Below are 23853 nucleotides of genomic sequence, written 5' to 3' on the forward strand. Positions count from 1 at the left end.
GCTGCTGATGTTTTTCTATTTACATAATGACTCGGGTTGGACCTTTCCCAGGGCGTTTGCTAGGAAGAGAAAGTGCCCTCCAGCAGTCTCTGGAGGCTCACACTGCCCTCAGGGCCGCTGTCCCGTGGCAAAGCATGGAGGTGAAGCTGAGGCCCTTCCCCACTGCTCTCTCCTGCCTTCTATTTTGACCTGAAGAATGCGTGCAAAATCAGATTTGGATATAAAACCAGGGGGACCACCCCAACTTAGGACTGTGCCAGATTTGAGTCATGGAAGGGAGGGACAGGGACTAGCCTTTGTCTAAGGGACATTGTGACGGGAGTCAGGATCCCTGTGATTGTCCTGTGTGCGCAGGAGCATCTGTATCTGCACAGTGAGGCCCTGCCAGGCTGCTGCCTTGCTCATGCACCTGCAGGCTACTTGGTGCTCAGCTCTCCCAAGCGTTAAGGGCCTTCTCCCAGGAAGGTGGATGCTCGGACAGTGCACTGTGCTGTGGCACCAGCTTTCTGCATGAAATGTCAACTAGCTGGCAATTAAAGTGGCACAGGAATGGGCATATTTTTAACCACATTTGCAGGGCAATAGTTTGAACTTGTAAATCTGTGGCAAACTAGACTTAAACTCACAAACCCAAGCGTCGCTGTAGGGACGTAGGATTTACGAAGCAGCCTAGTGAGTGACTTCCAACGTCCCCAGGGTCTGTCGCTGCATCCACTGTGCCTCTCCGGGACACATTCTTTTCCAGGGCACCTGGATGAGGACTTTTTCTTGACTCATGCAGGAATTACGATTCAAGAACTGGAAACCCTAATGTTACAGGCAAGGCCTCATTTTTACGGAATACAAAGTACTCGGTTTCTTCCACTTCCAAGAGCTCGTCAAGAGACGCCACCACCAAGTCGTGGTCCTGCAGCATCTCCGGGTAGCGGGACACTGCTCGCTCGATCCTGGCTGAGCGTCGCACGGGGGTGATGAGCTTCATATTTTGTACTTCCACCATTCCACTCACCCTGAGAGACAGAGAGAGGAGTTCAAGACCTTAGCATTTAGGGAGCTGCTACTGTTCCTTATTCTATAACAAAACATGACGGGTCAGTGCAGAGCTACCTGAAGGGCAGTTTTCCTCCTAATTTAGCTTTTCCCTGATTTCCAGAATGTACTGCATGGTGATCATGTGCCCTAAAATGTGGCTTTTATTGGAAGTTATCTAACTGGCAGTTGGTATTTATTTATTCCATAAACTTTCAAAAGAGGTAACAAGTTAAGGATTGGGTCTAACAGCAAATTTGGATGAACAAATATATTCTAAGCTTCTTTCTAGCTTCAATGATAAATCGCTCAGAAAGCATCTTTTAAGATGGCAGCCCAAACCGCAAAACAAAACGAGAACACACTGGGTATCTTCCTGGCATGCTTGTAAATGCATGCTATTACAAAGCAGCCTGGGGGACAGGATGCACAGGCCATTCATGGGTCACAAACCCACTCACCGTATAAGGTCATGCCTGCTAAAAAGCCATCTCGGTACATCCTAGGGCCCAGCTTTAAGGTGAGTTGGGGACCACCTGCCTGCTTTCGTCTGACCAGGAGCTGACTGGAGCAGGTAAGGGACATGCCTGGAGCAGGCTGGGGCTGGAGGACAACCAGCCACGTTTGTTGTCCCGGCACTCTAGCTTCCAAGTCCCCCTCCAAGATACCAACAGAGTGACGTCACACCAACAGCTTAGAAGACAGCATGAACACCCTGACACAGCTCCTGACATCACCTCAAACTCGCACTTGTTAGGAAAGCAAAAGCCTGTTGATCCCCAGAGTAGTCTGGCTGGGACATACTCAATGCCCTCCCTGCTCTGACAGGGCCAGCCATCCCTTCTCTCTCACCCCTCCAGAGGGAGCTCCGTCCTGGGACTGGCATGAGAGCTGGACAGGGTGAAAGGCAGTGGGAGAGGACCCATTCCAGGGGCAGAGGAGTGAGTCCACTCCAGCGCCCCACTTCCTCTGATGCTAACAGCCCCCTTCTCGCTGCAGCGCAGGCCTCGACAGGGTAGTTGTGAGGGGGATGCTGTGTGTACAAGGACACGGACTCAATGACCCAACCTCCTCTGCTCTCAGCTCCTGCCTGAAAGCCAGAGCCCTCGTGGGAGCAGAAACAAATGAATTTGCTGAGAACTAGACTAGAATAAGGTCTGTGAACACACAAGCTGCTGAGAGTCCGCTTACCTGGGAATTGGGGCAACCTGTAACTTGATCCCAGAATGACTATCCTGTTCGGCTATGGAGATGTGGGGTGTTGCTGCAAGCTGCTCTCTCTCCTTGGGAGAAGGAGAAAGACAAGCCTGTCCTGATTCCACGGTGTTGGCCAGCACTTCTACTGATGCTGTGTCAGTTTCGGTGCCTGAAGGGTCAGAGGTCACTCCTGGGTGAGGTCAGGGAGGAAAGTGAGATTGAACAATTTAATACTCAAGCTCAACATCAGTGAAACAGGAAAGTAAACACACAACGGTCCCCTGTGGTCCTCATGGGGTCCACGCATTAAGTAAGCAGGGCTGGAGTGGAGTGGGACGACTTACGCCTTGCTTTTTTGCTAAGTCTGTAGCAGATCCTGGTAACATCAACCAGCTCTGTAGACAGCCTTGGGCCTCCTCGCCATGTGCAACTGACTCCTTCCTACCTTAATACTTTGAACGCCTTCCCAATCTTTTATTTGTTCTCAAGAGAGCTGTTAGGGGCCAGTCACTTCCCTTCTACTCTGACACCAGACTGCAGATCAATTTTCTTGATTCATTAATTAACTTCCTTGACGGCCTGATGCCTTCTTACCAATGATAACCACATGGCCATTCCCTTCACTAGTGGGTAAATATGTTGCATCAACACAGTTTTCATGGTAGACCAACCACAACTTCCAGAACGAAAAGGAGAGAAGTAGACAAGAAGCAGACACTGGGCGTAGGGACAAGACCCCAAGGGAGGCCCAGTGGGCCAACAAATGCCAAAGGCATGGGTTCCTGTTTTCTCTTTCCATGTCTTTGAAGAATGTTGTCAACATTATGGCCAGATATGTGAACTGAAGTATGTTTCCCTGCAAGAGTTCACCACTGATGGTTTCCTACTAGGAACTTATTCCTTAAGTAGAGAGTCATTTAAGCTATATTTCCATGTGACTTGATTGTTCTCAGTTAAATATATTATTATTGTGAAGTCAGATCTACAGAGAGGAGGAGAGACAGAGAAAGATCCTCCATCTGCTGGTTCACTCTTCAAGGGGCTTCAATGGCTAAAAATGAGCTGATTTGAAGCCAAGAGCCAGGAGGTTCTTCCAGGTCTCCTACATGGGTGCAGAGTTCCAAGGCTTTGGGCTGTCCTCTACTGCTTTCCCAGACTCCAAGCAGGGAGCTGGATGGGAAGTGGAACTGGGATATGACCCTGTGCCCATGTGGGATCCTGGCAAATATAAGTTGAGTATTTAGCCACTAAGGTTTGTGCCAGGCCCAGTTAAATCTATTATTAAACAAAAACATTTGTCACCTTCTAAGACAATATAATTCACTTTCTTTTATAAAGTGTCCTTGGGTATATTAAGTTACTTGACGAAACATCTATCTTAAGCCAAGGTATTTGTCCTGGTTTGCTCTGTCTCTTAAGAGTCATCTGTCTCCTTCTGCCTAAGACTTGAGGGAAACTGGACATTCTGGCCTGGGCGCTTCCTATGGAGATGAGCTTTGTGCTGTACTGGGCAGCCACAGGTCAGGGATGATGAAGGCTGAGAGGGGCGCAGTATGAAAGTCAAGAAGTGAGACATGTTTCAAGGGATTTAAAATCTGCTTACTTGCTCTATGTGTTCCTGTTTGATTTTTCTGCTTAGCTAGAGGGACTGGATTTAAACACACAAGAAACAATACCTTCTGTAGTTCTTTTTGAGTCTTGCAAAATATTAAGAACGACTTTTCGCAGGTCTTGTATAGGCTGGAAGAAAACGTATGAAAAATATTAAAAGCACTGATGGAAATGATAAATGCTTATACAATCTTTGTTACCATTTTGGGGAGTTTGCCTCAGTCTTTTTTTTTTTTTTTTTTCTTCTTCTTTTGGTTGGTGATAGAATAATCTTTAAAAAGAGATCACTAATTTTATGATAAAAATGATCTAAAATAGCCTTCATTTTTCAAAGTAAATAAACTAGACCATGAAGTAGAACATCATAAACTGAACTACTCTTTTTCATAGAAATTGCATTTTGATGTCTGTCTCCCTGACTTGGGAATCATATTGCAAAAGGGGTCTGAATTATATTCATATATAAATACATAATTCTTCAGATATGTTTTACATTTTTCTAGGCTTGTCGTTAAACACGATGTACTGAAAACATATTTATTTCTCATCTCTCCTGAGATGATAATAAAGGAATTAAAAAGAGGCACTAGCCAGGAGGAAAAGAGAGTAGAAATTGCAGTAAGATTCTGGAAGCTGGAATGCAACAGGAAGTTACTAACTTGAGTGTGTTCCATCCTAAATTAACAATGCTGCCTGAGGAAAAGCCTGATTTGGACCCAAAGTCCTCCAAAAGACTCCAGGATGTGTTGTGGGGCCCTAACTAGGAGGACTCTGTAGTATCTGTTAAAAAAAATAGGACCTCCAAATCCAACCTGCACCTCTGAACTTCATGCAACCTGGTGGCCATGCACAGCCCTCTGTTGTCGGGAAACTAGGGACATTTTCTCTTAGACCCTGGAGAATGTCAGGCAGCATGCTTATGTTTTCAGACTCCGGTGAAAAACAGTGGACTGAACATAAACTTACATCTTACTCTCCAGTAGGTGGGGTGCCTATTGAGAGAAGGATTAAATGAGAAGTTTCCATGCTGTGGGTAGACTCCTAGCCCTCTTTTCCATGACCCTGGCATCACCCAGCCTCACCTTCAGGAGGAGGTGGGACGACGCTGCATCAGAAACCTTGATTAGTTTAAGAGGAAAGACCTAGCGACTCAGATATTGAAGGTTCTCTAACTGTTCAACTCAGCCAGATCTCTGCGGTGGAGCCCCATTCACATGTCGTGTCCAGGGCCTTGATGGGCCTCTCCAAACTTACTTCTTATAAGTATAGATTGTCACATTTCACCCACACCTGAGTAAAGACTTTTAGAAAAGAAAAAAACATTTATTTTTGTAAGAGTTACAGAGAGAGAGAGAGAGAGAGAGAGAAGGGAGGGAGGGAGGAAGAGAGAAGAGACACAGAAAAGAATATTTCCATCTGTTGATTTATTTTCCAGATGGCCATGGTGACCAGTGCTGGACCAAGCTGAAGCCAGGAGCCAGGATCCAGGAGCCAAAATTTTATCCTAATCTTCCTCAAGGCTTGCATGAGCCCAAGTACGTGGACTATGCTTTATTGCTCTCCCGGGCCATTAGCAGGGAGCTAGACTGGAAGTGGGGCAGTCAGTATGCCGACTGATGCCTTTATGGGATGCTGGCATTGCAGGCAGCAGCTTTAACTGCTACATCACAATGCTGGCTTCTGAGTAAAGTCTTTAGAGAACAAAACAAAACATCAAGAGATCAAGAGAGATAAAGAGAGAGAAGCAAAGTGTTGGAGAAGAAACAATGTGGGAAGAATAAAATTTGATAGAGGCTCCAGGAAAGAAGGGATCTACCCAGCACCAGAAGGCTGAGCAGAGGACAAGAAGGGGGCGGGGAGAAGGAATCTCAGGATGGGAACCAGGGAAGGCAGGAGGAAAGGGCAGTGTGGCGTTTTGAACCAATTAGGAGGTCCCGGGGAAGGGAAATCATCAGCAAACCTGATGTTTTTAAAGTATTGAGAAATGTAGTTAGACATGAATTTCGGAATTATGTCATAGATAGGAAATTAACCAAAGGTGAAATAAAAACAACTTGATATAGGCTCCAGGAAAAGTAGAAGCTTGTACTTGAAAGGCAAGGTAATCATAACATATATTACATGGATCAAGGGAGTCACATAGTTCTTACAGATTTATAACAATGTGATGACTAAACTGTGATTAGAATTGTGACCCTAATGCAGGTGTGAACATTGCAAAGGCCACAGGGATGACAGAAGAAGGGTTATACATGTGCTGGGGATCTGTACAGGTATGTGTGAAAGCGGGTTAAGGCCTTATTTTAGCTGGATGTTTACAAACTGTGTTTAAAGCTGAAAAATGCAACAACAACAACATATGCATGTTTTCCTGACACTACAGAGGTCACTACAGAAACGAGTAGTATTCCCCAGGAACTAGAGAATGGAAGAGGAGGAGGAAGAGACTCTATGGAATGAAACTTGTTCAGCAACTTGACCACTTAAACAATGTGTGTGTGTAACCCTGAGGGTGAGCACAGACACAGGCCACGGAGGGTGTGGAGTATGACCCGGACAATGACACTGAAGTAAAGAGTGCAGAAATATTTAACGTGATCTGTGTAAAAAAAAAATCATAAAGTATTTTCCCCCTTTAGATTTTAGAATTAAATATTATTTCATGCAGTGGCTCCGAATGACTGACTTAGTGATATTGATGTTTTTTAGTATACATTTATGATTTTTAGGTAGGGTTCTTATTAAGTACTGAATATTGACGCTATAATTTTCTAGGCTATTACTTTCCATGATCATATTTTTCTCTAATTAGTGTTGAGACAGTCAGCTTGGCAAATTAATTATACTGGTTTACATGTAATGTGGCTTTCTAGGAAATAAATAATTAAAATGTTCAGAAAAGATATATTCTGTGTAAAACTCTAGGAATTGAATTAGAAATTACTATTACATGACCATCGTATTGCCAACAGAGCACACACAGGAGAGAGAACTCTAGGTAACTTACTCAGAACAGATACTCACTGTTGCCCCACTTTTAATGGCCTCTTCGTATAACCCAATCACATCAAAAGGACCTTTACTTGCCAACAGCTTAGCTTTGCAGATCCAGAATTTAGCAAATTTTTCAGCCTCAGGAATGCTAGACATTACATCGAGTATTTCATCAGACATCATTCCCTGAAGAGAAACAATGCCCAGTGAAACACGTCATCATTTCATTCTTGCTTTTCCATCTCCTACTGTTTTTCAACACGCATGGAGAAATCAGTCTGATCGCTATTTTTTGAACATTAAAAAAAAAACACACAAAAGATCTGTTTTTCCGAAGCGTAATGTCCACATAATAAAATGTGCCTTTCAAGGAGCTTTGCCACTGAGCTTTACGTGTACAAGAGACCAAAGAGAAAAGCACAGCTGAAGGTATAGGATGTGCGTTATTTTCGTATGTGGTGCTAAAATTAAAAAAAAAGCTAGAAAATCAACATTTGTTATATCTTTATGTTAATGACATTACATATTCACAATACCTCAACACTGGCGATAGGACTGCCAGGTGAACCCTAACAGCAGGAAGGGGAAGGATATGGATGTGTTTGTGCGGATCGGGGATTCCTGTGGATGCATGTAGGAAAGAGGGATAACACCTTATAAAATGGAAATAGTGTCATTGGCTTAAGCCCAGATCAGGGTGGTGGCCTGGACCAGGAAGAAGGGGCTCCCTTGTGCAAAACCCAGGGACTGGCCTCTCAGCCAGCAGTCTCTCTCACTCCTCTAGAGATGGGGAAGGCGAAGCTAAGCTGACGCTGAGAACTGTCAACGGGTGAGAAAGTGGGCACTACAGGAAAGAAGATTTATTTTATTTTTATTAGAAAGTCAGATATACAGAGAGGAGGACAAACAGAGAAGATCTTCCATCTGTTGATTCACTCCCCCAAGTGGCCACAATAGCCGGAGCTGAGCCAATCTGAACCCAGGACCCTGGAGCTTCTTCCGGGTATCCCACACGGGTGCAGGGTCCCAAGGCTTTGGGCTGTCCTTGACTGCCTTCCCAGGCCACAAGCAGGGAGCTGAATGGGAAGTGGGGCTGCCGGGATTAGAACCAGTGCCTATATGGGATCCCAGCTTATGCAAGGCAAGGACTTTAGCCACTATGTTATTGCACCAGGCCTGGAAGAATACATTTTAAGAGTACCAAAGTCAGTATCTTCAGAACAATAAAGAGAGAATACTGCTATTATAAAGCTAGATTGGGTCTATATAAAGGAACCAAGAGAAGGGCAGGACAGTGGCAGGGATACTACTGAAGAATAAATCAATGTGGGATTCTTCCAGAATTCAGAGCAATTGACTAAGAAATGTACATGGGTTAAATGTGCATTGTAGAAGTTGTTCACAGAAATTCAATTCTATGCATTCTTATGAGATATTTCTAAATCAATCAGCTCAAGAAGGCTTAGAAATACAAGGTTTGGACATGGAAGCCCAGACGAAGCTCCTGCCTGGCTCTGGTCTGGCCCAGCCCTGGCTATGATGGTCATTTGGGGAGTGAATCAATAGTTAGAAAACCCTCCTTTCTCTCTGTTAATTCTGGATTTCAAATAAACACATCTTAAAAAGGGGGAAGGATTGCATCCTTACCAACTACTCTACCCTTATCTTTAAAATCCAAGACAACATTTAGAAACTCTTTCTAGCTACCCAGAATATTTAAGATGTTCCAATCTCACATGTGATCTTGCCTTTTGATTTAAGTTTCAGAAATGGATAGTAAGCGTTTATTACTCTTTGGACCTTGACAGCTCAAGAAGGCAAGGTTCCTTTCGGATCCCTCTGGAGCCAGACTACCTGAGCTGTTTCATTCATAAAGTGGACAAAGTAAGAGTAGTGAGGATTATGCGAGACTTCTATAATCACCTGCACACAAGAGCTATATTCTGGAGCCATGCATGCCATTATTTCTGAATTAATATTACTGGTTTGTATCAAAAAGATTGGTCAAATCTCACTTAGGTGTGTAGGCTATGTTCCCTCTACTGTCCCTAAGAAACATGTCCAACAACTTGAAGACTAGCCCGAGCTCTGCGAGCCGACTCCTCTCACTCACCTCTTCAATGAGCTGCAGGCATTCCGTCAGAGTTTTGTTAATCTTACTAGACAGCTCCAGTTGAGCTTTCTTTTCTTCCTCTTCTTTTTCAATGCTCTTCCAGAAAGAAATGTTCATTTCCTCTATTACTTTTCTTTTTGCTTTGATTTCCATAGGAGGTCGCTTATAGACCTTTCCCTTGGACTTCTGCCATTCTTCCAGTTGTTTTCTGTTATACAACAAAAGGGGAGAAGGTGGTGGTGTCAGTGTTTTTTTGTTTTCTTTTAACATGGTCAAGTTTCTAAAATACATAATGAACACAGACTGAGTACAACTAAATGCCATCAGCTACATTCAAAGTTAGCAGGACAGAATAAACAAAAAATGTATAAATAAGTAAGGGCGGCCCTGGGTGGCTCCCAGCCAGCAGAGGGAGATGTTGGGTTACCAGGACTGCAGGTGGCCAGCAGTTCAGTCTTCAACTACCTTGACCTGGTGATGACTCTGCATTCTTCCCTAAATTTAGTTTTCTAAAATGCTACCTTTAACATTTGCTTCCCTAAGAAAAATCCTCCATCTTCAAAATTACTAAATCAGCATTCCATTTCTCCCACCACAGCGTTCTGTCATCTTGAGCAAAATCTGCATTTTGCCCTCAGTAGTGTCGGTATTCAAAGGGACACACTTCTTCAACTTTGGAGCCTGCTCCTGACCACACAGGATTCCATTTCTTTCCAAAGCTAGGTCAGTAATTGCAGGGTTCTTAGGTAGCTGATCTCTGACAGTTCTAGTTTCACTTTATGTTCCTCCTCTACTATTCATGTTCTACACTCTTGATTCTCTGCTTCTGCTTGGATCAAGTTCACTCTGTGCAGAAGTGTGTCTCGAACTTGGGAACCAGACAGAATCAGTCAAGGACTTCCATATGATTCAAAATGCCTTTCATGGCTGAAAGCTGCAGTGTAATTTGGCTCCTGCTGACCTTGTCCAGCCTACGTGGTGACCACTCTCCTCACTTACCACCTGCCAGGATTCCAGGCAGACTTTCAGCTTCTGGACCCAAGTTTGTTTCTGTCTCCAGGTCATGTATCCCAAGTCCTCTGCTCAAATCCCAAGTCCCTGAGGAGTCACTACCTGGTTTAATCAGTGTGTCAATTTTATCTCCTCCACCGGAAGGCCAGCAATGTGAAGGCAGAAGCGCAGGCGGTCCAGTGCCTCATCCTCAAACTGTCCATCCACTTCATGCCAAAGGTGAGCTATCTGAGATGCATTTCCTCCACATTTCTGGCTTGCTGTCTGTCTCCTCAGCACTCCTAATAAGAACAGATGTTCCTTTCCCTTTCTTTTTCAAGTTTATTTAAATGGTGAGAGGATCTCAGATATCAGCAGGGCAGGAAGTTTTGCTGGTATGAACCCAACTTCTTCCTGAAGCCTCAAAGCCCAACACTGAGCTCCATAATGGTAGGCACTGTGTGCTTACCCTGTACCTCCTAATGCTGGGCACACTGCACGTTCTGAGGGAACCCTTAGGGGATTAGACGGCCCTGTCCCTTGCAATCAAGCAAGTTCAACATGCAGCTCACTGTCTTACTGACCGAGCCTCTGCTGTCTGATGCAGACTCAGTCCTGAGACAGGGACTGACTTCTCTCCATCAGCTTGGGGTCTTTAGGTTCACTTTGCTTCTTCCTTCTTATTGTCACCAACCTTACACATCCTAGCTCACATGTTACCATTTAAAGTGTCTCTTCTGGGCCAAGTGGCATGGCCTAGCGGCCAAAGTCCTTGCCTTGAACGCGCCAGGATCCCATATGGGCACCGGTTCTAATCCTGGCAGCTCCACTTCCCATCCAGCTCCCTGCTTGTGGCCTGGGAAGGCAGTTGAGGATGGCCCAAAGCCTTGGGACCCTGCACCCGCGTGGGAGACCCGGAAGAAGTTCCTGGATCCTGGCTTCGGATCGGCATAGCGTCAGCTGTTGCGGTCACTTGGGGAGTGAATCATCGGACAGAAGATCTTCCTCTCTGTCTCTCCTCCTCTCTGTATATCTGACTTTCCAATAAAAAATTTAATTAAAAAAAAAATAAAGTGTCTCTTCCAATCCTTCTACCTAAAGAGGTCACCAGAACCTATGTTCTCGATTATATCATTCTGAATTAAGTTTTTTTTGTCCCTTCAGTGAGGCAAAACACTCATCAGTGGTGGTTAGGATTTTGTTATACCTCTTAGCTCTAACCCATCTTTTTTTTTTTTTTTTTTTGCCTTATCAAAATCCACTGACTCCATTTCTGGCATCGTTTTTTTTTTTTTTTTTTTTCTTAACTTTTTAATATTTATTGGAAAGGTAGATTTACAGAGATAAGAAGAGACAGAGAGGAAGATCTTCCATCTGCTGGTTCACTCCGCAAGTGACTCCAATGGCTGGAGCTAAGCTGAACTGAAGCCTCTTCTGGGTCTCCCAGGTGGGTGTAGGGTCCAAGGCTCTGGCCCATCCTCGACTGCCTTCCCAGGCCACAAGCAGGGAACTGGAGCAGCTGGGACTTTAATTGGTGTGCATACAGGATCCTGGGGCATCCTAGGTGAAGATTTAGTCACTGAACCATTGTGCTATTTGTTACTATTAACCTCTGGCAAGCCGAGATCCCAATTTCTCTGAGATCTGCACTTACTGTTGTTCCTCTCTGCTTTAACTCGTTTTCCAAAACTTGGCCCATGGACCGAGACTATGACATAGTTGCTTTAGCAGCTGCTTACAATGCTGGCATCTCAAATGGGTACCAACCAATTCAAGAGCTGGTTGTTCCACTTCTTCACTAGTTCCCTGCTACTGCACTTGGGAAAGCAGTAGAGGATGGCTTAAATGCTTGGGTTCCTGAACCTGTATGGGAGACCTGGAAGAAAGCTCCTGGCTTGTGCATGGCTCAGCCCCAGTTGGCGCTGGGGAGTGAACCAGTGGATGGAGAACCCCTCTCAATCTGCCTCTCCCTCTCTCTCTGTAATTCTAACTTTCAGATAAGAAACAAAAAAGGCAACCCCCCCCCCAAAAAAAAGAACCAAAAAAACCACCTTGGCCCACCCAGACTGATAAAAACTTCCTGTTTCTTCTTCCTCTGGGTTGGAGATTAGTGTTGTGGTATGGTGGGTTGAGCCACTGCTTCGGATGCTGATTTGAGTCCTGGCTCTCCCACTTCCTATCCAGCTCTTTACTAACAGCCTGGGAAAAGCAGAGGAGGAAGGCTTGGTCCTGCCATTCATGTGAGGGACTTGGAGGAGGATCCTGGGTTCAGCTTGGCCCAGCCCTGGCCATTGTGGCCAACTGGGGAGTGAACCAATATTTGAAATCTTTCACCCCCTTTGTCTCTGTAATGTGGATTTTCATATAAATAAATAGTTCTTAAAAAAAAAAAAACTTGGGCCTGACGTGGTGGTGCAGTGGTTAAGGTCCTCGCCTTGCACACCCGGGATCCCATATGGGCGCCGGTTCTATCCCCGGCAGCCTGCTTCCCTTCCAGCTCCCTGCCTGTGGCCCGGGAAAGCAGTCGAGGACGACCCAAAGCTTTGGGACCCTGCACCCGCGTGGGAGACCCGGAAGAGGCTCCTGGCTTTGGATCGGCATAGCATCGGCCGTTGTGCTCACTTGGGGAGTGAATCATCAGACGGAAGATCTTCCTCTCTGTCTCTCCTCTCTGTATATCCGCCTTTCCAATAAATAAAAATAAATCTTAAAAAAAAACCCAACTTTTTGGGCTTGACATGTCTGCTTGACAAGGGACTATCATCTCCCACTTCCTAGCCATGTGAACTCACTACTCTGATTCCTTCTAAGTGGCCCAGTTCTGATCTCACATGATACTTATGCTTAGATGTCTGTTATTAAATTCTCCCTGAACAAGACTGGGGTAGTTCCTGGGTTTGACATGCTTCAGTAACAGAGTATGACTGTAACTTCTTGCTGCTCAGTCCCTACAGGTACTTCTTGAATGGCCAGGCTACATTTACAACTCTAAATTCAACCATTCTCTATTTCATTTTCCTTTAAAAAAATAATCTCAAATATACATGAAGGAAAAGAGAATGATTTATGATATATAAATATATACCTGGCTCTGCCAAGTCTTAAAATATTTGTTAAATTTGCTTCAAATCTTTTTGTCAGGCCACAGTTAACAATTACTTAAGAGACATTATGGCTTGTTTCCTGACCAAGTAAGTCTTTTTCAATGGTCAATTTGTATTATCACCTTAAGCTGCAAAATTTTGGATTTAAAGAAAAGTACCTTCGATCCTCTGCTGTCGTCTTCATTTTAATATTGGGGTTGGTCTGGGCCCCAGTTCCATCTCTGTTCCTATTTGCGGTTGTGATCGCGGTGGGAGGTTTGGGAGCTGTCTTGCTCAGGAAAGCATTGAGGGGAAGAGTCCTTTTCAACTTGGAGTCCAAAGTCTGTGCTTTCTGTTGAACGCTGTTGCTGTTGGCTCTATTTGCTCTCAAGCTGGGGGTGCTTGGAACAATCGAACTTAAGCTGCGAATGGTCAGACCAGGCTTCTGGTTGACGGTTTTTGTTTTTGGCAGTATACATGATGTCTGCGGTCTAATACCAGATTGTGTGGATGTCTGATCTTGTTTGATGTTTGGATGTCTGTTGTTAAGTCCTCCCTGAACCAAACTGGGGTATGTTCTGGGTTTCATAGGTTTTGCTTTCTGTTCAGTAACACAGCATGATTGTAACTTAGCTTTAGTTGGTCTTTCAGGGTTACTCCTGTAAACTTTGGTATCCTTGACCTCTGGCTTCCCGGATGCTTGGATTGCTACAGAGTGAGAGGGAATTGTCCTTGGGAATTTTCCTCCTGGCCTTACAAGATCTCCCCTGGGGAGCTGCTGTGACTTCACTGGAATAATCTTGGTTTGTGTCCCTCCAAACTGTTTGTTAGCTCTGTCTTTCAGAACAGTGCGAGTCACTGAACTGGAGCTCAAGGCCTTTCTATGAGCATAACTGCTCTTGGGTTGATTATACAAGCCAGTTTTTGCCTTACTTACAATACATAACTCAGGAGCTGGCTTTCTCTGAGATTCTGGTAAAGTTTGTGGTAAGTTCTCTTTGTTCCTCTCCTTCAAAAAGTTATCTGAAGACTCCTGCTCAACATGGGTGTTGTCTGTGGAGTCTGCACATTTAGCATGCCCTTGATCTGTAACTGGTTGCTCTGTAGTTTCTAATTGCTGTATATTAAGGGATCCCTCCGGTTTTCTAGTTAGCTTTCCTGTAGTAAATGGTCTAGCTTCATGTTGCTGCTGATTCTTGCTGGAAGGCTTACAGGTTGGGTTGGAAGAAATACATCCTGATATTGGTCTTTTGCCCGGTTGTTTGGGTGGCTCCAACTTTGGCTTCTGAGATCTTGTGATATTGTCTGGTCTGGGTTGTACTTTAATGCTGATGGGCTTTGAGGTTTTCACAGGCAAAGCAACGTGGCTGGTAACATTCTTTCCCGGTCTAACAGCCTAAAAAGACAAAGAAAGAAATTATGAAAAATATCATAACAGTTGTTTTAAAAATAATGATAAAAATAACTTAGTAAAGGAACACTGCCAGGTGTTTCTGCAACTTGAGTTCTGATCACAAATACAGTAGAATCCCTTAGCTTGACAAATTGAGATGCAGTAAATATACAAAAATTGCTATTTCAAAAATGTATTTGTCTAAATCGTATTTGCTGAATGCCCACAATGTCCCAATCAAGTGTCCTCCTAGTGATCCTGGAAATGTACACACATAAGGAATTTATATTATGGTCCCTCTAGTATTTTGTACAGCTAAAAATTAAGGAAAGTGGGACTGGGTTATAACTTTGAAAACTAGGTGTAGGGGAAGAGTAGTTAGGATTGAAATGGTATATAACTGGACAAGTTACTGTGAATTCTGGTAGATACACAGTGAAAAGCACCACTCAGCAAGAATGTGGTCAAGACTTCAGAGTAATGTCTTCAGCAGGGGTCTGGCAATGTTGAGCCTCGAAGTTAGGAGCTAAAACCGGGTTTCCAGCAGGTCTGGCAGGAACTCAGTTACTTGAGCCATCACTTGTTGTCTCCCAGGGTGAAAACCTAAGTGGGGAGGTAGAACGAGGAGTGGTGCTGGGACACAAACTCAGGCTTTCTGATATGGGGTGTGGGCATCCCAGACTCTGTCCTAATCATGAGGTTAAGTGCTTATCCTTCATATTATGGTTCTGATTTGCATTTCACTGATATTTAATCATGTTAAGTACTTTTTCATGCCTTGATTGGCATTAGTTTATCATTGCAGAAATAATGTCCATTTTTAAATTAGGTCATCTGTCGTTCAATAACTGCATTATAAGTTTTTATATGTATCCTGGACATCAGATCGTTACCAAGAACATGAATTATTATATTTTCTCTCTTGTACGTTTTTCATGTCTTCACTTTTGACCAGCCTAACCAGACTAATCTGGTTCCAGCCCTGCCTTTTACACAAATCAATGGGTGTTGCAGTCCAGTCTGATCCTGCCCACGACACACTAAGCCTTCATGGACACCAGTGGGAGCTGCAGCCTAGTCCGAGCGACTTGCAATAACCCCCACCAGGTCCACCACCTGCCCTTGTACTCATGCTTGCCAGTATGTATAGCGGACTTGTCCACTCTGTCCCACATGCCATCCAGCTCTCATACATGTCAGTGGCCACTGAAGCCCAGTCTAACCCAACCAGCCCCATTATCCAGCCCACACGTGTGCCACTGGGTGATACTTTCTGTCTAGTTATGCCTGCTTTAGTCCCGGTTCTCATGCTCACCAGTTGGAATGGCAACCTAGGAGGGAGGTGCCCATTGTTTCACTAATGGGACCAATTCCACTCCTAAATCATTCATTCTCCAGATAGTTTTGCAGTTTAACTTGACAGAATTTGCCCCCGGTGCCAGCATCTGCAAGCTGATGCTGCAGCAAAGCCCAACCAACCCTCACCCACTCTGATTTATGCTTGTACCAGAAGGAACAGTCAGCCTATCCTGGCTTTCCCCTGATTCACCTCACATGAGGCCCATAGGTGTTATAGCCCTGCCTGGCCTGGTCTGCTTCCATCCCAACTCAGGCTCTTCAGTGGGAGTGGTGGTCCAGCAGGGGAGCCCTCCATATTCCCCCATCAGCTTTGCTCCTCTCCTCTTGGTTCTCATGTGTGCTGGTTGGGGGCTGTGGCCCAGTCTGGCATGGCCCACTTCATCTTGGCATTTGCCAGTGGGTGCTATAGTTTGGCCCAACCCGGCCTGCTCCCAATTCCAGCTCCCACTGGTGGGGGTTACAGCCTAGTCAGCCCAGCCAGCACACAGTCCCAGCTGTAATGTGTTCTGGTACGTGTTGCAACTGAACCCAGCCTGACCCACACTTCGTTCTGGTGCTCGAATTCCCCAGCAGGTGATGTGAACTCATTTAGCCTGTTTTGCACCTGACCTGTGCCAAAAGTATGCTGGTGGGTACCATTCCCTAGCCTGGTCTGGGCTGCTCCCTTCTTAGTTCTTGCACTCACCTGTAGGGATTGTGTCCCAACAGAGGAGAACCTCTCCCAAGTCTAGATCTCACATCCATTGGTGAGCCCATGTGTCACCCCTACTTAGCCCACCTCCTATCCTGGCAGGAACAGTGGCCTTTCTTGACTAGACTTCACCCATTCTAGTTTTCCCTGTTGGGTGTTCAAGCCCAGCCAAGCCTAGTCCATACTCTAGACACAGACCACACATGCCTCAGTAGGGACAGAGACCTAGCCTAACCCATCCTACATTTACACTGGTTCTCCAGAGCACCAGTTGGCGCTGGAACCTATTTCAGTCTGACACATCCCAGACCCAGTCCACACTTGTGCCGAAGGACACTGCAACCAGGTCCAGACCAGATAGCAGCCCCAACTCTGGCCCTTGCACTCACCAGTGGGGACCACAACCCAGCTGGGGCATTCCCTTATTCCCCAACTAGGCCTGTCCCAGATATACATTTTGCATGTGCCAGTGGTTGTTCTGACACAGCTTGGCATAGCCCCTCACCTGTCTTGGCCTTTGCCTTCAGATACTAGAGCCTTGCCTGATCCGGTCTGACATCAGTCCCAACTGTTGCTGGTGGATTTTGGAACCTTGCCCTGATCAGTCTGCTTCCATCCCTAGTTCATGCAAACCGGTAAGTGACAGCCTACTACAGCATGATCTGCACTGTAGCCTGATTTCTGTTCTTGCTGGTGAGCTAAGGTTTGCTCGGCCCTGCCAGGTCCGCCCCCTTCCAAAACCAACCCACACATTAGCCAACAGTTGGAGCTACCTTGCCCAGCCTGCCCAACTCCCAGGCCTGGATCACATGCTCACCAACAGGAGCTATGACCCACTAGGGGAGTATCCCAAGGTCCCCCACTTGGCCCCACTCCCAGACCCAGATCTCATGCATGACAGCAGGTACTAGGCTCTTGCCTGGCATGGCCTGCCCCTCCCTCTTGGCCTTGTATGAGTTGGTGAATGTTGTGACCTGGCCCACCCCACACCGTGTTTTGGGATGCACATGCAAGTGCTGCAGTCTGGACCTGCTCAGACTGTTATTGGTCCCTGTACCTATGAGTATTGGCAGGTTCCAAGATCAAACCTAGCTCAGTGCTTCACACGCCAACTCTTGAGCTAACCAGTGGGACTTGTATTTCCACAGGGTTGGGCCCACACATCCCCCACAGAATCTATCCCTGGACCTGGTTCTCTCGCATGCTGGTTAGTGTCATGACCCTGCCTAATGTGACCCCTCCCCTGTTTTGACACTCAGTCAGGACTGGGATTTAGCCCTGATAGACAGGCTCCCAGCCTTAGTTTTCTCTTGGACTGGCATGTGGTAGTCGGCAATGTTCCACGCTAACAAGCCCAACTCAGGACTCTCATGTGGGCAGGTGGATCAGTTTGATCCACACAGATCTTCTGGCCTCTCCCCTCCCAACTACCAGGTCTCAGCCCCCTAACTTACCTGCAAGTACAGTGGCCATGTCATTAGGAGTCCCTCAGGATTCATTCCTTACCTACATATAAGGTGGTCTCATCCATGAATGTCCATAGGCAATAATTCCACACCCCCCAAAAATCTTAGAGTTTGCTGCTGGGAGGCTGGCTGGCAAAGTCCAAGCTCAAGATTCACCCACTAATTGGCAGCAGTTGTTGTGGCTCATGCCCCAAGCATTGAGCCTGATCTGGCCTGTGTCTTCCCAGCAGCTGCCATGCTGCCAGGAGGTCTATTCACCCAAGCCCTGAGGTCGAGCTCACCTGGTCCCCTCCCATCATGATATTTCTTAAAAGACCAATCTCTACTTACTGATTTGGAAGCTGGTGGATTTGGGATATTATTCTTGGCTTTTAGGTAAGGCCTAAAAAAGAGAAAATAAAGTTAATCCTTAGAATAGACATATTAGCTGGTTTACAAAGTACAGTGATTAAAAACTAGGAGTATAAAATTAAATCATTAGAATTTATATATAGGGTAAAACAAATCAAACTTATGTTCAATAAAAAGTCTCCTTATCCAAGCTTCCCTAGTCCTGTATTCTTCTAAGAGATTCAAAATTGCTTTTGCCCATTTTTAAAAAATCATTTAAAACATTTATTTTCATTTTATCTAAGAGACAGAGAGAAACAAAGTGCATGGGATCCTCTATGCATTGGTTCACTCCCTAGGTATCTGCCAACAACCAGAGCTAGACCAGCCTGAACGAAGCCGGGAGACTGGATCTCCCTCTGGGTCTCCAATGTGGGTGGCAGGGATCTAAGCACTTAAGCCACCATTGTCTACCTCTCTAGGTGTGTTTTAGCAGGAAGCTGGATTGGAAATGAAGAATTGAGCCTTGAAGCAGGCATTCCAGCATGGGATGTGGAGGTCTCAAGCAGTGTCTTAATTGCTGGGTAACATGCCTTCCCCAGTTATTGTGCATGTTATCTTTTCAGAGATATATCCTATGCACAAATTGTATTGTAGCATTCTAACAATATCAATTAGATATATGTGGATTTTTTTCATATTTGCAGTCTTATTTTTTTCAAAATTATCCTTTTAACACTGCAATGTGACAGATAGTGGTGACAGGTAGCTGTCGTGTGACCCCTTGAATTCTTATGAGAGGTATTAAAGCCTGAGTCTGGGCTCAGCCTCCCTCTGTTTCTGAGCTACTCTGTGATCCTTTCTCTGATGCGCTCCACCATCTGCCACAGGCCCCTCCCCACAGCCAAAGCCTTCCCTGTGCAGCGTGAACTGTGACGCTTCAAAACTTGGGGCTAAACACACCTTTTCTCTTTACAAGCTTGTTGCCTCAAACTTTGTGTTGTGGTAACACCAAGCTGATTAATACAATTAACTCCTTCTTTATAAAACTTCCTTGTTTAAAACATCTTAAGACAGTGGATTTTCAGAGAGAACATGACATAATTAAATACTAGGAATATATATGAGATAAAAATGTCAAAAACAAACAGGTAAACCAAAAAGCATATGAGAAAGGGAAGAACCTAGGATGAAGCTTCCATGCACCAAAAATGATAGCTAGACCAACAGGGATATTGATCATGACTTGTTTGAGACAGGAAGCTTATGGAGCGCATCAGAATCAGAGTGATTGGTATATTCCAGACACTAAATAAGTCATTTGTTGATGAATTCAAGTTTGTTTAATCAAAGGAATAAAGTTGAGTAAAATCCAAGGTAAACTAAAGGGAAAACCGAACTTTTGTAAATAAAAACAAATGTTTAAATAAAAATGTAGCTACTAAAGTGAGAGGCAAACACATTGATGCTAAGCAAGAATAATAAATAAACAACTTCTCTATCCTCCCGTCCTACCCAATCCTGAAGGTGAGATGCTGGAAGAAGGTAAAGGTGAGGTGGTGGTGGTTCTGCTTATCCCAAGAACAAACAAGAGCAAAGGGTGCCAGCATGCCAGGGAAGGCCAGTGCCAGTGTGGGGGACTGATGGCAACTGGCTCTCCTGCGTCAGTGAAAAGCACCAGGATCAGGGTCTTCAACCCCCTAAGAGCTGCCCTCAGGAGAAAGAACAGAGAGAACAGATGAACCATGGTAACACTGTTGATGTTTCCCTGCTTCCTCTGGAGGTGTTTGGAACAATTACACTTCAACCTCTGTCAACTGCCTGGGCACTGCCCCGGTGACTGGGAGGTGCTTGGACTGAAATGCTCTTTTGATCAGAGGATCCTCAAGTGGTTGAAAAGGCAAGGTTTGGAAAAAGCTGTGAGCTGCTGTTTGCAACCAGGGCGACACAGCTGGAGGAGCCGTGTGTGGACAGACTTACTTGGTGTTCTCGGGCTTCAGTTTTCCCTTGGCTGCTAGGTACTCCTGGAGCTTTCTCTGCCGCTCTTCTGGAAAACAGGTGGAGCAAACATACAGGAGAAATTTTGTCTGAGCTTTTAACCAGCTCATTTATACGGTCAAAGACAATACATTTCTGTAGTGATTCCAGCTTTGTGCAGACATTTTAGGCTTTAGTCATACACTTTGCCATCAGCTTAATAACAACATCAGCATTATCATTCATATGCCAGGCCCTATATGAAGATCATTACCTTTACTTTTTTTTTTTTTTTGAAGATTTATTTATTTTGAAAGAGAAGGAGACGGGCCCGGCGCGGTGGCGCAAGTGGTTAAAGGTCCTCGCCTCGCACGCCCGGGATCCCATATGGGCGCCGGTTCTAATCCCGGCAGCCCCGCTTCCCTTCCAGCTCCCTGCCTGTGGCCTGGGAAAGCAGTCGAGGACGGCCCAAAGCTTTGGGACCCTGCACCCGCGTGGGAGACCCGGAAGAGGCTCCTGGCTTTGGATCGGCATAGTATCGGCCCGTTGCGCTCACTTGGGGAGTGAATCATTGGACGGAAGATCCTCCTCTCTGTATATCCGCCTTTCCAATAAAAAAAAAAAAAAAAAAAGAGAAGGAGAAATACAGAGACACCCTCTTCCAGCTGCTTCACTACCCCAATGGCTGCCATAGCAAGCACTGCCCAGGCCTAATCCAGAAGCCAGGAGCTTTTCTCTGGGTCTCCCATGTGGATGGCAGGGGCCCAGGCACTTGGGCCATTTTCTGCTGTTTTTCCTAGGCCATTAGCAGAGAGCTGGAACTGAAGCAGAGCCAGCCAGGACATGAACTGACATCCATACAGGATGCTGGTGTTGCAGATGGTGGCTTTGCCTGCTGTGCCAAAACTCTGGTCCTTACAATTGCTTCTTTTTAACCCATACAACAATGGAAATTCTGAGATGGCAAAGCACACGCCTGAAATTACCCAGCTAATATGTGGCAAGGCCAGGATTTGGAAACATGTGTACTTAGCTTCAGAGTCATTCTCAGGTACAACATAAAGTACTTTGCATGAAAACATTGTTACTGGTTCACCTGAACTGGTGAGTTAGGCTTACTCTTTTTTATTTGTTTGCTTATTTTTTCTGATAGGGGATAAGTTTGCTTTAGGGCTAAAGAAAATATAGGCCAGTAGAGGGTTTCATAGCAAACATCCGTATGGCGACTTTCTGGGCAAGGCATTTGTGAGGAGATGCAAAGTCAGTACTGGTTGAGAATCCCATGGCTGTAAATCTAAAATGCTTCAACATTCAAAACTCTGTGAACACAAGTAGAAAATTCCTTGCTTGACTTCAGGGGACAGGTGCACTAAAAATACTGTTAAATTCCCTTTAGGCTGCAGGCATATATGAATTCTATGCTTTGGCTTAAGATATGCTATTATATCCATGCAAATAAACATGTCAAAAAAAAAAGGATAGTTAACCTGTATTTCTGCCTTCAAAATGTTTCAATCTGGTCATGGAGATGAAAATAACAAATTACAATACAAGGAAAACATCTAGGTACCATAAAACTGGATTCAGAGAGAGAATCATGGAACTCAGAGGTGGGAAATGGTCGAAGAAGCAGGTGATGGGAAAAGGCAAAAACTGAGTCACAATTAAAAAAACAGACTCCAGTGGACACAAAAACTACAATAACCTTAACTGGGTTGAGGGGCCCTGTTTTGCCGGCTCTGATGTGTTTTTATAGGACAGCATGAATAATACAGTATCTGGCAGTCAGCAGTATACAGCACAGGGACTGTGGAGTCTGACACTTGAGGCGAGGCCCCATTTCTGTGCCTTCTACCAAGTCTGCAAGCCCTGCAGCTGAGGGTCTAGAAGACTGGGACCGAAATGTCCATCTTTGTGCGTGATGTCCAAAGCGTGCAAGAGCTAGTTAGATTCAGCAGGTGCAACAGACTATAAACACCAGTGCGCATCTTGGTGTGGGCGGAGTCTGAGCAGCAGTAAATCAAGGGGGTGGAGACGGGTCAGAGGTCAGAAGGTAGATCCTCGGTTCTCAGGGGGGCAGATTTAATCAATCCACAACTTCCAATCCGCAACTGGATCTGGGCTCCAGTTGGACCTCACTCCAAGAGGCACACAGGACCACACCCGCTTCTGCCTGGTGTCAGATCTGGGGCGAGGGGGGCCCACCGCTTCCCACTGGTGACAACGACATCGTTTTGCAGGACGGCGGGGAAGGAGCCCGGAGGCCTCTGGCCCTGCGCCCGGCCGCCCCCATCCCCGGCTCCGACCCCGGCGTCTCCTCTGGCCGGCGCAGAGCTCACTCGGTGGCCTCCCCACTTCCCCACACGAGAGCCATGGGCGGCGGAGTCCGCCGTGCTACTCACCTGCCGCAGCCGAGGAGGCGCCGCGCCCAGGCCCCATCTTGACTCCTTTGACAGTTTCTCTTCAAACGCCGCGCCAGGCCGACTAGGCCGTCGCGCCGCGCGCCCTCGCGCCCTCATTGGTTCCCGCGTGTTTGAAAACGCACCAGTCGAAGGAATGCGAGGGTGGGACCACAGGAGCCAGGCGCTTTGCGGTTGGCTCTGGCTCGCGAAGCCCTCCCCTGGGGTTCGTTGATTGGAAGAGCGTGCACGCACGCCGGCACCGTACAGCGCAGGCCCCGCCTCGGAGGCTTCGGGGACGCGCTAGAGGTTCAGTCAGCCCGCTGAGCTGCGCCGCCCGGGGCCCAGGGAGTCCCTGAGCAGAAGGACCCGGCCGACCTCCGGGGGTCCCGGGGCCACCACCCGAGCCCCTTCTCCAGGACCGTCAGGTTCAGAGGAAAACTAAGAATAAAGCAAAAATGGGCCATGTTTACTGGCTAAGCGGGATGATGAATCTAAAACTCGGCTCCCTTATAAATTGTCGTTGTGGCAAAATAGACATATGTTCCCGTTTTAACTACTTTTGTTACCTTAAAATGCGTACCGTGCATTTTCATTGTTGTGCATCCATCTCTTAGCCTGGTAAAACTTTGTCTTCTAAACTGAAGATGTGGAGGCCAGAATCACCCTCCAGCTCTCCTCATTCCCCACAGCCTCTGGGAACCCCGTTCCGCTTCTCTCCACGAGTTGGACAGTTTTAGCCACTTCATGTAAGTGGAGTCACACAGCCTCCGACGCGCGTCTTACGTGTTTTACTTAACGTGACATTTTCAGAGGTGATGCGTGTTGCATGCAGTACACGCCTCAACCCTTGAATGACATTCTACTAAGTGTCTACAGCATGTGGTGCGTTCACGCCTTAAACCCATCCTTGCGCCCTGGGGTTGCTTCCCCCTGGTGGCTGTCGTGCATATCACTCTTGGGAGAGTATGCGGCAAGCCCAGATGGATTTAAATTAGCCAAATTAGCCATGCTTGTCCTGTCATTGTGATGATTAGCCTAGCCAAACGAACTCCCTCACAGCCATGGCAGTTTACAATTGCTGTGAAACCCAAGGAGAGCAAAGTGGCTGGGAAGTCACTGCCCCTTTGCCAGATATTAACATCCATGTTTTGGAGCCTGTAAATGTGGACCCCGAAAGCAGGGGGGACTGCTCTGTGGATGGAAGAGCTTCATCTTGGT

At 46.1% G+C, this 23853-nt stretch overlaps 1 protein-coding gene across 1 annotated transcript; it reads right to left on the reverse strand.

Moving 5' to 3' along the window:
- On the reverse strand, nt 1–22672 carry CKAP2L (cytoskeleton associated protein 2 like). The gene is made up of 9 exons (XM_040993550.1): nt 22636–22672; nt 20237–20300; nt 18257–18308; nt 13197–14413; nt 8945–9152; nt 6862–7017; nt 3903–3966; nt 2221–2416; nt 1–1010 (listed from the first exon to the last, which is right to left on the reverse strand). Exons 1-9 carry the CDS (start codon nt 22670–22672, stop codon nt 785–787), a joined length of 2220 nt encoding a protein of 739 aa, XP_040849484.1. The 3' UTR covers nt 1–784.
- Nucleotides 22673–23853: the final 1181 nt, after the last annotated feature.

This window comes from Ochotona curzoniae, unplaced genomic scaffold (assembly GCF_017591425.1).
Source record: "Ochotona curzoniae isolate NIBS_2020 unplaced genomic scaffold, NIBS_Ocur_1.0 contig_883, whole genome shotgun sequence".
NCBI lineage: Eukaryota > Metazoa > Chordata > Mammalia > Lagomorpha > Ochotonidae > Ochotona > Ochotona curzoniae.

Bases quoted from the DNA above. Each gene is read 5' to 3' on its own strand.
- CKAP2L (XM_040993550.1), bottom strand. From the start codon at position 22,672: ATGGGGCCTGGGCGCGGCGCCTCCTCGGCTGCGGCAG. The intron at 18,309-20,236 runs GTAAGTCTGTCC...TCTCTTTTTTAG, and splicing joins CTGAAGCCCGAGAACACCAA to GCCTTACCTAAAAGCCAAGA. The intron at 1,011-2,220 runs GTAAGCGGACTC...TCTGTCTCTCAG, and splicing joins CAGGTTGCCCCAATTCCCAG to GGTGAGTGGAATGGTGGAAG.